The sequence below is a fragment of the Aptenodytes patagonicus genome, chromosome 18, assembly GCF_965638725.1.
Source record: "Aptenodytes patagonicus chromosome 18, bAptPat1.pri.cur, whole genome shotgun sequence".
NCBI lineage: Eukaryota > Metazoa > Chordata > Aves > Sphenisciformes > Spheniscidae > Aptenodytes > Aptenodytes patagonicus.
In genome coordinates, this window is record NC_134966.1 from 1047850 (window position 1) to 1063382 (window position 15533).

The window sequence follows — 15533 nt, forward strand, 5'->3', positions numbered from 1 at the left end:
ATTATTCTGACATATGACACCAGTAGGAAAGTCCTGCACTAAGAACGTACGGTAAAAGGAAGCACCCAAATCATCTGCATACAACCGCACGCTCTGCAGTAACAGGAGAAAGCCCCAGACCATGCGAGGAGGCAGATGAGCATGGGCATGCAGACTCGTGCAACAGCCATGCCAAGAGGGACCCTGCCCCTGCTTCTCACACCAAGAGCACGGCGCTGAAAGCGTCCAACTTGCTACCCACGGATCACTGACTTTCTGCTGGCTTTATTCCTCCCCAAACAGGCAATGTATGATGTCCTCATCAACTCCTCCTGGACACACAGTCCATTTCAAATCAGATTCAGTTTTTCATCATATACACTGAGAAGCTGAGCTCCATATAGAAAGTTACTCCCTTGTATTACAGGCTTCAAGGGCTATGTTTGCAGGATGCTAAAGATATGAGCTATCAGCTAGCACAAAGTTGTAAATAGTTACCTCCCAGGAGTGGTCAAGATTTTCCCATAAACTTTCCTCTAATCTCACCTGGCTTCTGAACTAGAAACACCAATCTCCATGCTAAAAAAAAACCCCAACATATTTCACCAGTGAGGGTAAGAGAGACATCAGGCAAATGGTGCCAAGTCCAGTCAAGCACAACACCCTGGAATAAGGTGACTGATGTGTACAACAATGGAAGAGTCCTAAGGAACCCAAAAATTATCACTGCTTCCTCTCTTCTGTTTTTGACAAGAGCCTTGATTCTACCTGGAAACACGTGATTCCTCCTTGAATGACAGCGAGGCTTTGAGCTATGCTGCACTCCAACCACACAGCCCAGAGCTCTCCTGAATTTGCATTGAGCATTCAGGGATAAGTCCTCTTGTGTGCACAGAATCCAATTAGATGAATTCCTGCACATGAATGAGCAGAGAAAATGCTGCTTGATTGTAGCAGGCCAGCAAGGTGACTGTGTAATTACTCTGAACCCAAGGACTGTGGTAGCCTGCAGCCTTGCAGGAGTTCGGCTCACGAACACGTGTGGGCACAGAGGCTACTGGGCTGTGTGTTGATGGGACTACCAGCCAGACCTCATCCAGCCCGAGGTTCCAGATCTCCTGTGCAGTCCTGGGTGAGATCCTAACAGGATCATCTGTATCATGCAGTATCATCTGCAAGCTCTGCAGTTCCTCAAGACTTGCAGTAGCCTGCATATGTGCAGGCTTTTCTGCAGGAAAAAAAAAGGTTTAAAAAAGGGTGTCAAACATGGCTATCTCTGAATAATTTGCTTAAACATCTCGTGGACAGAGTCACTGAAGCATGGCAGATACACCATCACTCACGTGAGTATAAAAGTGAGTTACTGGGGCTCAGCAAATCATTTGCATTGAGTCATTTTTTCAAATACAGCCCTTCTTCCTCCATACAGCATAGCTGAGCAACTGCCGGGGATATTGTTGCATGAAGAGGATGACCTTGGGCCAGCACAGAATACCCAGAACCAGAACTACAACGCCCTGGTACTCCTCCAGATCTAGCTTGCTGGGGGGATCAGACAGCTCCTAACAGTTAAGGTGGCTATGTGCGCCTTCCTAAATTTTGAGCCTCTTTTCAACTTCGCACAGCTTTGTCTACACACAGCATGGAACCTGGCCATCCTCTTCCCTCCATCCTTCCCCTCTGCTCCTCCTACATCAGCAGGTTCACAGAGATCCTTGACTGGGGCTGTTTGCACAGTTCTGTGCACTTGAAATCAAGGAGTTGTAAGAACCCTTCTTAATATAAGGCTTTTTCAATTCCTTTTTTGTACCTCTGCCTTTGTACTCTTGTTTCAGGTCATGCAACAGGATGAAGCTCCCATCAGGAGAGGAACTGCAGCTACTGCAGGCTAATCTGCTGCATACAACATGGGGGTCCCAAAGCAGGAGAGGAACCACGGCACTGTGTTATTGGGATTGCATTAGAGGAAGAAAAGGGGACAGAGACTAATTAGGGGGCTAAAGGCTTCTTAAGCTCACTTGGTAAATTTGTGCCAGAGAGTCCGGTTTTATCCCAAATTCAATTAATGCAACTCTTCTGGCATCTGACCCCAAATGTCAAAAATTCCCATTACTTCTGAAAGCTTTGGATGAGGCAAAAATTACAGACTGGGATGAAAAATGGCTTATGAGCTGTCAAAGGAGGAAGAAAATAAATACAATTAGAAAAAATTAAGGAACTTTAAAATTATTTTCTTGGCCATAAGTCTCCTAAAAGGCATTAAACCAGATTACAGTACAGTGGGGGATGCAGAGTATATAGAAAACTTTGACAGACATGTAATCAACTCAGTAAAACAGACGCATATTCAGATCCTACCCACATCATTTCATTTGCGCTGTTGATCTGGCAGAGGGAGTCTGAAGACCCCTCTGCGGCCTGAAGCAATCTCATACAGCTTCTAAGTACTCAGGAGTGAGTTTAAAATGTACCTTTCACAGACATTTCCAGGCTTATGAAAGCAAATGCAGCATGTACATGGCCGATAGGTAATCTGAGTAAATGGAGGAAGTTTTTGCAAAATTATCTCCCCAAGGAAGCATTGTGGCAGATTATTTTAAGCAAATATGTAGTCCTTGTATGATAAGTAATCTACATTGAAAAAGCACGAAACAGAGTATTTACCGCTCTTGGATCTGAAGCTTTTGAAGCTCATCAGCCACTCCATAAGGTAGCATCTCCTTGGGCAAATTGCAGCGTTGCGCCCACCTTGCCGCTGTGTTCAAATCACAGTAACTGATTAGTAACTGTATCAGGTGCCCTTGAAGCCATCGATTCTCTCCAACTGTGCTCTGAAAGGGGAATCAAGGGTGAAGGAAGACTGTCAGTGCAATTTCCATCATGGGTGTTTCTACCCCCTCTCAGGAAACAGCATCCTCCAGGGGGTCCTGGACAAGTGCAGAAAGGAGGAAGAATCCCCCCACTGCAGGAGTGATTTTGTTCAAACCCAGTGAGTGCTGCACTTCTCTGCCAAGACATGAAGAATGCATACTTTAACTGAGAGCTCATCAGGGTACTTGGGTCCCCTTGACAGCATGGCTATTTGTTCAGGGAATACCACTTTGCAGGTGCAACACAGAGAAACAAGGGTAAAACAATACCATTTAGCCTGACTGATGACTAGCATATTATTTGCTCAGATACTGATTATATTAAGCAAAATCAGAACCAGTGACTGACCAGACAGTAAAGGTCTTTGGGCTCGTTAGGCAGGTAATTACGGAAGGGCTAAGAGTTTGGATTGTTTTAGTCCCATTTTGTGCCTGTACATAGCCCTGAAGTGATGCTGTGACTTAATGTCCTGGGAGAGGCAATAGGATGGCTTAGTCTCTCTCCAGGTAAGACGGTAGCATGGGGTCTCATCCAGCCTTGGGAGTACTTGGACAAGTAATTAGGATTGCCAGTCACACACGCGTTACAGGTAGGACACATCAGCAAAGCTTTCCTGAGCGACAGACTTTAGTGTTCACAGCGAGGAAAAGGCTCGCTCATCAGCCTACAGCCCATCTGCACACACCACTGTGAAAACAGGAGCACCAGGTACCGCCTCCAGCAACATGCAACAGCACACTGTGCGGACAGACATCTTGTGCAACCAGCACGGGCCCAGCCAGCACTGTGGATGAGGTCCAGGGTGCGAGTGGTGTCACCCTGCATCAGAAATAGGTTGTACAAAATGTGCTCTGAAAGTCCTACTTTATCCCCACTGATCATAGGAGGAACCCGGAGCAGTTGCTCCAGCTGTGAAGAACTAGGGTTGGGTGCAAGAAATTCCTCCCCTTGTGTCTATTCAAGGCCTCTGTGGACGTGACAACTGGATTATTGCTTCAGCCATAGGGACAAACACAACGATCTCAAGTGTCGCTGTAGGAGCCTGCGTTACATGCACCTGCAAACAGTTTAGGATGTTCCCCGTTCCCAGCTGTTCTCTGGCGGAAGCAAACGTGCGCCCGTGCCTCGGCACACTGCAGAGCCTGGGGGCACAAGCACAAACTCACGGCTGCCTGTGGTTTAAGCCCAAATACCTAGCTGTGAGCCAGAGTGGCTGGAGCATGGCACGCTGCCCACCCCGGCATGAGGGAGCAGCTATTGGCAAGGGGCAGGGCAGACAAATAGAGCCCGTAACAGTCTCCACTGCCACAGCTGGATTCACCAAAGCTCTTTTGCTTGTTCGCCCTGTTGGCAGATGCAGTTGTAAGAGGAAATATGAACACCATGACACCGACAGTCACGACAGCTACATGGGGGTGGGAATAACCCTCTCCTCCTGCCCAGCCAACCCCCCTGCGCCTGCAAATATCCCAGAGCCACTGCAGCCAGATCAGCAACTCACTCCTCTTGCCAGACTGATTTACTCATGGATCTGCCTTAGAAGTGAATATTGTCAAGAAAACTTAATTGCTAAAACAAGTTGAAACTCTACATGGTGGATCAGGATCTGTAGCTATGTGGCTATACTGCTGCTGGCACTACCAACGAGTATTTCTCAGTGTAGTGGAATGCTCAGATACGCACTTAAAGGCCATCCCCACCCTCCACACATGCCACTGCCATCTCTCCTTCGCTGCCCACCAAGCAGTGCTTGCAGGGTCAGAGTCTGCTCCCAGGGACTGCAGGCACCTTGCTCCTTCTCCACTGCATGTACAAACAGAGCCCAGCTGGGTTGGTAGGCTGGGGCCATGGGGCCTCATTCCTCACATTCTTTCAGTAACTAAAAGGTGAGAAGTTGTCTTCAAAGCAGACACCCTGCACAGAGATCAGGAAACAAACCTGTTGATGGCCCGAAGGTAAAAGGGAAGGAAAAAAGAAAGCGAAAAAGAAAAAAAGAATGACCCACCCCACAGAGGTGCAGGAGGGGGTGGAGGCTTGGAAGAAAAGCCACAGGGAAATTTGGCAGCCCAGGTAGCACACACGAGAAGCCAGCCTGCTCATAAAAACTGCTGCCTCAGCACTAAGTCTGCACCCCTGTAACTTTGCCAAATGCCAAACCACATTTCTTCTCATGGATATGTGGAGGAATATTTTTACGGCTGCTCCTAAGAGGTTGGTGGCACAGCAAAGAGCCAGTGTCAGCGGGACGCAGGTCCAGCAGCTAACCAGGGGCTCAGTTACGGGAGAGAAGCAGAAGAGGGAACCGAGGGAAGGGGCAGAGCAGGAAAGGATAAGCTATCATGTTAACGCTTCTTGCCCTCTACATTTCCTCCCGAATCTCTCCTCCCGGCCATGCCAGTCCTGATACTTTGTGCATCTTTCGCATCTCTGCCTTATGCAACTGAGCTCAGCCAAGCACCTAACACGTGAAGGAGGTTTGAATAACTCCTCCTGCCGCATTTGCCAAGCCACTTCTCAGTGTCCTTCCCAAAAATAACATATTTTTTTATTAACATCACAGAGCAATTCCCTCTTCTAGCTTCCCCTGTGTCCACCCTATTGTCTTGCTGCCTTTTTTCTAGAACACAAAGTCTTTGGGGTTGGATCTCTCTTCAGTTCACCCAGAGTCAATTCTTAATAAATCTCATTATGTAAGTTTTATTTCTGGAAATAATGAGGTGCAGATTTTTTCTTTTATTTTAATGATAACAGATTTATTCTTTCAACCACAAAAACAACTCTGGAAAGAAGGTTAATCTCTGCGGAGATATTACATCTTGCATTCTGAAATGGAAAGTAGCTTGCTTTGTTTTTTACTGAAAAAAACCAACATTGCTATAAAGGGGAAAGGCTTCCACCGCAACAGCTTTGCAAGAAGCAAGAATGTGGAAACTTTGGCCCCAGAAGATGTGGGCACAGAAGCAGAGACAAATGTTTCACTAGGGATGACATTTCATGTATTTTGTTTTCAGTAAATGAACACTTTTCAAGAGGAAACTGGCACAGTTGTTCTGATCAACATCAGCGACACCTCCGAGCAGGAGAAGATTATATATACCATGAGGCTTGTTTATATCCCTCTCTGAATTCTAGACATATCATACATTTTTTAATCCATAGGTGCACACAAAAACTCCTGACACCAACAATAACCCATGATTAAAGCTTTCCAAAATGACTGCTGCAGATTACCTACCCGTAAATCCTGTTCTTACCCAGCCGAATGCTTTACAAAGCTCACAACAACCAGTGCAGAGCAACCTTAGGAATGTCCTCATCTTAACCCATAGCATCAGGAATTCCTCCATTGTTATCAATAATTTTGGATCCAACTATCCAATATCTTCTTTGGAAGTCACCCTAGCCAACCCTAGATTACTTTTATCTGTATGTGTTAAGTTGCATTTCTGTCTGATACAATTCTCCGCTTTCCCTCAGTATCTTTTACCCGAGAGTGAAGTTATTCACACCAGTGACACTGGCTATTTGCAGAGTCAGATTTTAATTTAACTTTTGAATGTCTTGGCCAATTTCCCCTGTTCTCAAGTGCTTCCAGAATCAACAAAAAAAATCCTGTTAGTGTAGATAAAATGTCAAGTAGAATATTTTAGAGCCAGCAACTTTAAAAGGGGAAAAAGAAACCTGGACTTTGAAAGGACAAAACCACTGTAAGCAGTGGAGGACACCAACAGCATTTCTAAATTCACTGCGGTGCTGCAGGTACTGTGCAGGCACCTTTGTTTAAAGATTCCCTGGAACATCCTACTGCGTTAGTTTCATTGTTACTTCATTTTATTTGTGCTCGAGATTTCTGTTTTGAAGTTAGCATCATTTGTACTATATGGAGAGATGCTGCAGTAGTATGTCATCATTAGTAAGTCACTGAAGGGAAGTCCCTTATGCATGAGACTGGAGCTGGGACCCTCAGCGCCAGCTCAGACCAGGGTCACAACCCGTTCCGTGAGAGAAGGGGGATCCTGACTTCTGGATATCTTACATAGATGGCACTCGGATAAAAGATGCCAACTTTACCCACGCTCACTTCTGAACAGGGTTTCTTGTGAAAGCAGCAGGCCACTCACCCATGGCCAATGCACAAAGACAGAAGCATGAGAAAGCCGTGCTTTCTCACCACTTGAGCTGTTCTCTGGCTCACAGGCACTGGCTACTCAGATGCACTAATTTATGAACTGAAGAAGAACAAAATAGCCTCCATTCATATCCCAGAAGACTGACTTTCAGATAGCAATCTGTGCGTCATTGACAGAGCCACACTTCAGTGTTCTGGAGGCCATTACCACATCAATGGCAGGGAAGTGGTCTTTCTTCTCTCTCTCAACAAAGCTTTGGCAATGTGGCTCCCTGGGGCATGTTCACACTACCTAGCTTCAGCTTTGTGAATCAGGAGACTCAGCTTCCCAGTCTGCCCATGCAATCAGCTCTTCCGAAAAGGCAATTCAGAGGAGTCTAACTTACGGTATCAGTTGGACGGATCAAGGCAAAGGCAACTCTTAAAGCCAACTTGCCGCTGGATTGGGGCTCCTCACAAGGAGCCTATGGTTCCTGGGCAACCTGAATGAAGCTGCTAGCTTGTGATGAGCAGCTAGGACAATACTGTGTGACGAGATGCATCTGGCTCCATTTTTCTCTCTGCAGCTCACATGATCTTGCCAATGCAATTTCTCGTTCAGAAGTCCAGACACCACTACCAAATGGCAGCCAGAAGAAAAAAAACATATAGCTCATCTGTTAAAAGTCACCCGGCTGACTGCACAGCCAGCTGTGTTTCAGCCAGCAGGTTGAGGGAAGTGATTGCTCTCCTCTGTTCTGCACTTGTGAGACCACACCTGGACACGGTGCCTAGTTTTGGCACTCCAGTGTAAAAGAGATGCTGAAAAATAGGAGAGAGTTCAGTAAACAGCCACTGAGACAGTTAATGGGTTGGAGCATGTGATGTAGGAGAGGCTGAGGGAGCAGCCCTTGTTCAGCCTAGGGAAGGCTAAGTTCGGGGATATGGGGGAATATAATCGCTCTCTTCAATTTTATTATGGGGGATGACAGACAACATGAAGTCAGATCGTTCCAGAAATTCCAGCCAGGCCTAAAGGAAAAAAAAGGTGACAGTGAGAGTGGCTAAACACTGCAACAGGTCCAGAGGGGCTGTGGAACCAGGCAGGGCCCTGCAACACCTTGTCTAAGTTGGCCCTCCTCTGAGCAGGAGGGTAGCGAAGAGACCTCCACAGGCTCCTTCACACTGAAATTAGCCTCTGATTCTGTGATTAGCACTGCTGTGCATTCCCCAGCACCAAGACTTGTCTCCACACAGACAGGCGGCTTTCTTGCAGCAACTGCTGCTTTCAAGTTCCAAGCACCTCCTGGGCGAAGAACACCCAAGATCTCATCTACCCAGAATACAGGATGGTCCTGATCGTGCTCAACAATACTACACAGAGATCCAAATACATTTCCTGCATTGGGATTCCTTCCAAATTTCTGTCAGGCAGCCCCTGAGGGAAGTCATTCATCTTCACCAGATGAAGTCATCATGTCTCTCAAATCTGCTCATACTGCCACAGATGAGAGAAGGTATATAGCAGAGGTAAAGAACGAACTCTGCTTTCAAAGTCAGATCTGAAGAGAGAGTATTTTCAAAAAATATTAAGCAAGAGGCTGAGACTTTTTTTTAAACACAGAGTTGGACATCCTTCATACAACCTTCACCCAACTCACAGAGCCACGTAAGAGAGAAATTGTCTGCTGGCAATGGCTCCACTTCACAGGGCACGTGACACTTCCTACTTCAGAGATGAAAGGCTCTGCACACAACATTTTACTTCAGTGAATCTGACACGATCGTTACCAGATTTCACTTCAGTAGCTGACCACAACATGGCTATCAATGTTTCTTGGCTGGAGAAGGCACAAGCCCAGATAGAAACTGAGGTTTCACGGAGAAGGTGTAATACTCCACGACAACATTGCTCCTAACTGCCCCAGTGAACCGTCAGGTACGCAATCCCCCAGATGCTTCAGGACACGGGAGGATTTAGTGAAGAGGGCACCATGATATATCTGTAAGATGGTAAAGCTCAGCACTGACACTGAATCACCAGCATACAAATGCAGCCACTTAAATGCTGTCCTGAGAAATCAGCTCTTACTGTCTGATTAGCCACCGCTGCTGTGCTTGCAGAACAGCATTAGCGAAGGGATCCAGTCCCTCTGCTCCTGTCACTGTGGATTTCAGACAAATCCCAGGAGGAGCAGCCTGAGGCCATGTTGGTACGAGTCAGCCAGTGCCACTTGTCTTCAAGGTCACGGATCAGTTCATGGTCTTGTTTAGCAGTGTAGGTGTAGCCTGACACTTTGGGGACTTTCCCAGTGGGAAGATCAGAACTTTTTATTTTAACCCACAATTAACTCATTTTCCTCAACTACGTCCCACAACAACTCCAGGTATGCTGATGCACAAAATCAGGGTGCATTCACCTGCAATACTTGTTCTCCCCTCTGCTACTTGTTCAGGGAATGTCATAAATGTATGTCTTTAATGAGCTATAGACTCAGGCTAACCCTATTAAAATAACCTTTGTTTGGAGAGAAATAATTGCATGCCATCCATAAAAAAACAAAAATACAATTCCTTAACAAATAGACTAAGGTAACTTTACCCTACTTGCTTTTTAAGATATAATTTCTTTTTCCTTCACTTCAGTGTGAAGTCTGTCCTGAGGGTCTGCTTCTCCCTGAAATCCCTTTCTCACAATCGCTGCAGAGGCGTCTTCTGAATTCTGACCTAACCCTGGCCCCAGAGTTGCTGAATATTATTCATCCCAGTGATCAGCAAAGGACGAAGGACTTGTTCTGAATACATAAGCCACACAGTTTTGATATGCTTCCAGATTTCTCACACCTCTTGGTCCCACGATGGCAGGCTGGAGATATTTTCTGGGAGCATTCCAGCACTTGGCAAGACTGAAGATGAATGAGGATGGGGAAATTGGCCAAACTCTTTCAGAGCACAAAGTAGTGTGTTACTTATCACAGTAGATGCTTTGTCTAAGTCCAATAACACAGCGCATTGAAGACAAACTGGCAACCCTTATCTTCCCAGTGTATTTTGAAGTAGCATTTATCTATCTGCCTTTTGTCATTATGTCACACACACACATGAACAAAGTGTCACTGTGGCAAATGGCAAATTGAGCTCTCCAGTTTAAGAAAGTGAGGGCTCCCATCATATACTGCACATTAGGTGACCTGCACTGCTACTGAGGTTCACTGAGCCTGGCCCTCATATGACCCAACATAATTTCTCTGGTCTCTCAAGCCTAAGAAGATTTATACAATTGCCAAGCACTTTCATAAACTTTCTACAAAAGTCACCATTACTTAACTCTATTTTAGTTTGTATCTTAAAGCATGGAAGCCTGCACGAGGAAAATACGACTTTCTGCTAAGCTATGAGGCTGTCTGAAGGATTACTATCAAACGTGATTATTCCAAAATCCAACTTAGCAGAAGTGTACGACATCCACTCGTACTACAAGATCTGTCTGCAGGAACTCCACTCCAGCTACAAAAGCACAGCAAGGGACTGCAGTGACAGCCGCAAGCTGCCAGAGCTTGACACCATTGCGGGGACAGGAACGGAGAACTAAAGCACTACTTCACTACAGGACTGCGAGCTGCAGATGTGTAAAGAGGAAGAGCCTGCAGGAATGAAACCACTGTCGCTGTGTCTCCACAGCTGATGTTAAATGAACTCGCAGGATTACACTTCATCAGCTGGTCAGGATGTACATGAGCTGAAGCCACCACGACGCCTTCCTATTTGTTTTGGATAGCCCTAATATTAACCCTAACGAGCTAAACCAGTATACCAATTAACCCAACCAATCACTCAATTAAATGTTCCCATACCCAGTCACATACATAATGAGAATTCATAAGCTCCATCTTCCTTTCCAAAAAGGCATGGAATTCCAGCACATTTACTCCCCGGTGGGGCGGGAGGATTTACTGCTCAGGTCCAGCCTGTGTCAGCTCCACACGGCCGATGCAGACTTTTCAGGAGGAAGGATCTGCAGATGGGGGAAGAGCCTCAGAAACCTCTTTCTTGTTCTCTCCCTACTCCATTCTCCCTGCTCAGGTCAAATTCCAAGTTATGAGGCTGAGCAACAAAGCAGGAATCTCCTGTTACTTTGTCCTGGCTCTGGATTATTTTAACAGCTTTCTATAGGGGTCCTCCTATACCAGGATGCATCATTACTCTGCCCGCACTTATTCCTGATGTACAGCAATTCCCCTCAGATCTGCACTTTTCTTGTGGAAATAGCTGCATGAAAGATTGGTCATCAAAGAGCTCCAGGTTCTCACCTGTATCACTACCTTAATTAAAAGGCCTGTAAGCTCTGAAGTGGAATTAACTTAGTATCTCCTGTGTTCATTGCCAAAGAACAGAAGCAGCAAGCTAATTCCTTTGCTTTCTTTTTAACCCAACCCTGAGCTTCACTGACATCAGACTTCTTAGGTCTCTTCTCCGCTGCTGCTTCACTTCTAAGCAGGTTTGTGGGAGCTCATGACCTGCCTTTGAAAGCCCTCCTCCAGGCCACGCTGGAACTCCTCAGCAATGCTCACCATGGGCTATTTCATTCATCCTCCTGAGCCTTGCTGTGCTGTATTCACACCTAGCACTCTCCCTGGCTCCGCTCTGCTTATGGATCTGTTCCAGCTCAGGCTTGCTTCAGAATAGTTGGGAACTTGGTTTTACGTTCTTTTCTCTCTAAGAACATGCTAATGTGGCATTCCCAGCAGGGGACGTTTTTCTATTTACAAAAGTCTTCAAAGTGAATAAGCAAAAATCTTGACGATGGAAGTACTTGCTCAGGAGCACTAACTCTTCCCATCATTAGTCAACGAAAAATAGATGCCCACAGGAAAAACATGGGTTACCACTTATTTCTATTTTACCATGCACAAACCTCATCTGGCTCACAGCCAAAGCAATAATAAGTATCTTTGCAGGATCTTTACCAAGAGCAAAGCTTGGCAGTAGGTTTTTCTCTCCTTTAATCTCTTTTGGTACATTTAAACTCCTGGTGTTTTTTGTTCTGAAGGAGAAATGCTTGAGAGGGTTGACTGAATGAACTCTGAAATTCACACTTTGGCAAATTGGACTGATTTCCTAAATCCATAATTACAACATTCCTCAGAGATATGCATTCTTTCAGAGCAAACAAGGGAAGATTAGTTTCCTGTTTCTTCCCATTTACATGACTTCTCCGTCAAGAGGAACTTTTTTTGTTTCTAAACAATCCTCTGTTTATGTGGTTCTCTTCTTGGCAGGGAACTGGTGAACTAATCTCGCCTAAAGGTATAATACAGCCAAACTATCAGTTGCAAATAGCCCGATCATCTTTGTACAAGGCAGCTGATTTGCACAGGCCTTTAGAATCCAATATCTATCTGTGGAAGCACTCGGACAGGTACCGTTTGATTACAGGGTTTTTAAATAATCTGGGATGATTATTGAATGACCGGATAGTTTTACTGCTGACTGGATAAGAACATAAGAGTGGATCTGTGCATGTGTGTGAATATGTACAAGGCTTAAGACTTTAGTAAAACTGGGCAAATGTAGCCCCCTACATCTGCACGTCCCCAAACACGCAGAAACTACCACAGGGCAAGAGTATCGCGTTGTCTCATGCCACAGAGCTGCAAACAGGAGTGGTCCCCCACTCGCAAACAGAATACGTGCAGAGCCCTGTTGATGACCTATTTGCTTCCCACTTTTAAAAAAGCAGTGAACACATCCTCTCTTTCTGTGCTAGCAGGCAAGCTCCGTGTCCCACCCTCCTCTTTGCCTTTCCCTATTTCTGCTGGAGAGGCCAATGTCAGTGCTCTTGATAGGGTTCCCTTTGTCTTAGAGCAAAAGCAACACGAGGATTTGCTTGTTTTAAGTGAGGCTGTCCCCATTTTTACTTTGTGGTATACAATCCTATAGCTGATGCAGTTTGGAGTCTGCAACAGGCATCCTGGAAACTACTGTATTACTCTTGATGTAACTTTTAAGGAGCTTGGATGTCCCACATGTTCTTATAAAGTTTTGGATGATAGTCCTTCCTACATTGTTTCCTACTCCTAAGATGCTTCTCCCGTTTGGCTGAATTAAACATACCACCAGGGCACATCAGTTCAGTCTAACCGCTTGCTGATGCTCTTAACTCTTTAATCTAATACTGACCTCTCAACCTACAGCCATAAGCCAATTAGCCTCTTTTTTATACCATACCAAATCTCTTTCTGATGAAGTTGTGCTTTCAAATGAATGCATGCTAGTGACAGAAATGTAATTATACTGCTTAGCAGCAAGCTAGCCCTGTCTGGCTGCAGGAGGTTTAAGGTCAGAAAGCACCTCTAACATACTAAAACAATTTAAAGGAGTTTTTTTTCCTCAGTGTGCTCTCTCCAGTCTCCTTTCTTCACTTTCCAGTACTTAATATGTCTGCACATAAAGGCTATTTGGCCACAACTTTTAAAACTGAGGTCCTGAGCTTTCAAAGGAATTACTTGCCAATACCTCACTGAAGCAGAAGACAGAGACCCAGCTCCCATAAGCTTCTGCTGAATTCCCAGAGCTTGGCCCTGTAGATCCACGCTTAAGTAAATGTGAGCTGATTTTCCAAAGTTATTGAGCAAACACATCTTCCATCATTCCAGAGAAATTTGTGGCTGATTTTTAAAAATGTTTTTGACATATTTGACAATTTGGTAGATAGTACAGAAAACAATGGCAGTTTTTCTTAGCTTCTCTGTACCTACTGTAAAATTCCACCAGAATTCATTAGTATGTTTCTGCTTAACCACAATTTATTTATCTAGAAATGGATGGATTTGTTATAAATAAAACTACCGTAATTATCATTAGGCACACCACTCCTCCACATCTTACAGAAAATAATCCTCTGTAAGCCATGCAGAAGGTACATGGAGGTATTTACATTTAACGGTATATATCATCCTTTGACAGACTTTTCTGTAGATAGTAAGGCATGGAACACACTGCATGTTTGGCTGTTCCCATGTATTTCTCCCACAACAGCTGTGGGTTTGTTAAATGAGAAGTTCCCATTTCGTTTAGGCCAACAGTGCTAACTTCATTAGTACAGATGCATATTTTACTGCTCTCTATCCAGAAAGCAGAACGTAACTGAAGAATTACGTTATGCTTTTCCTGAGACAGTCACAGATGTGCCTGTTTTCTGCATCAGCCATATCAGTAAGTCCTTTTGCTTTGCAACTCTGTTGTTATTTCAGCTATCAATAAATATATGACACCATTTACAAAATGAATGAAAAATAGAAGGAAATCTATACTTTGCCTGCTACTTTTATTGTCCAGTTTTTCCATGGTTTAATATTCCCGTAGGTACAATATGCTTTTACATCACATTGTGGCTATATGTTCTCCCCAGAGACCTCCAACAAGAATAGTAAATCTAAAGAAAAAGGCACAGGGCAAAAGCAGAGGGATTGCCAAAACACTCCCACCACCACTGAATTTCTGGTCAGTCCCTGAACAGGGGACAAAACGCAGGAAGAGGAATGAAAGGAGCAATGGGAGCAACAAGTGGACACTGAGGGAAGAAAGACTGCCAGTTCTCAACTGATAAAAAGTAATTCCCTCAATCCTGGCTTCACAAGACAGATACCAGATCTTAAACCTGTCACTGGTCCAGGCCTAAATACCATCTATTTTGCAAAAGGGAAATGGAAAAGAAAAAAAAAAAAAAAAATCTTCTCTTTTTTAAACAGCAGCTGTTAGGAAGCTGTTTGAAGTTGTGGAAAGATAAATGCAATTCTTTTGCAGATAGCTTAACAGGCAAACTGCAGGCAAAATAGAGACAAGGAGTAGCTCCTGCATATTTATATACACACCCATACTCGGAGCTACTCGGGCTCAAGTGGGACAGCTCCTCAGCTCAAGCACTCTGTTGCAGCAACACTAGTAGAACCATGAAAATTCATTTCAGCTGGTGACTCCTCCCTGAGACTTTTAAGGCCAGAAGGAACAAAACCAATCACCCACTGGTTCTAATTTCCTGCTAAAAAAGAGGCCATAAATACTAGCAAGGGACTCCACACAATGGCTGGTTAAACTAGTTTTGGTTTCTACCTTCCAGGAAAACAGCCAGTCTAGATTTGACATCTGAGTGATGAAATCCATTTTATCCCTGAATAAACAGTTCGCTCAAACACAGAGCGAAAGATAATTTGGCATGCAGACTTATACCTAAAGACATGTCATTTATTAATCACCTCCTGAATATCATTCCCATTTGCATTGCACAGACTGCCTAATTCCCTACAGATATTAAGTTCCTTACACTATAGGGATGTTGCTGTACTCAAAACAATCCTGAGTCAATTTAAAGTTTGCCTAAACTCAGGAGTCCTAGGGAAGGACACTAGATGTGGATATTTGTAAAGTGGCCTTTTTGACCTCTTGTCCTTATTAAAGATTCCCCAGAGCAGGATTACTGGCCAGGTGTTCTGGCCACAAAAACTTTAAAAAAAATAATTGCATTCTGCCCTTTAAATTCCCCTTAAAAATTACCTCCTTGAGCATAATGGCTATT

The 15533-nt window shown here is 44.6% G+C and overlaps 1 protein-coding gene across 15 annotated transcripts in view; it reads right to left on the reverse strand.

Moving 5' to 3' along the window:
- EXD3 (exonuclease 3'-5' domain containing 3) overlaps positions 1–15533 on the reverse strand; it is a 298686-nt gene that overhangs the window by 154213 nt on the left and 128940 nt on the right. For all 15 annotated transcript variants that reach the window (XM_076355652.1, XM_076355651.1, XM_076355658.1 and 12 more), the window contains one exon: positions 2644–2810. In XM_076355652.1, the coding sequence (XP_076211767.1) occupies positions 2644–2810 (167 nt within the window). The remainder of the gene's footprint in view (positions 1–2643; positions 2811–15533) is intronic.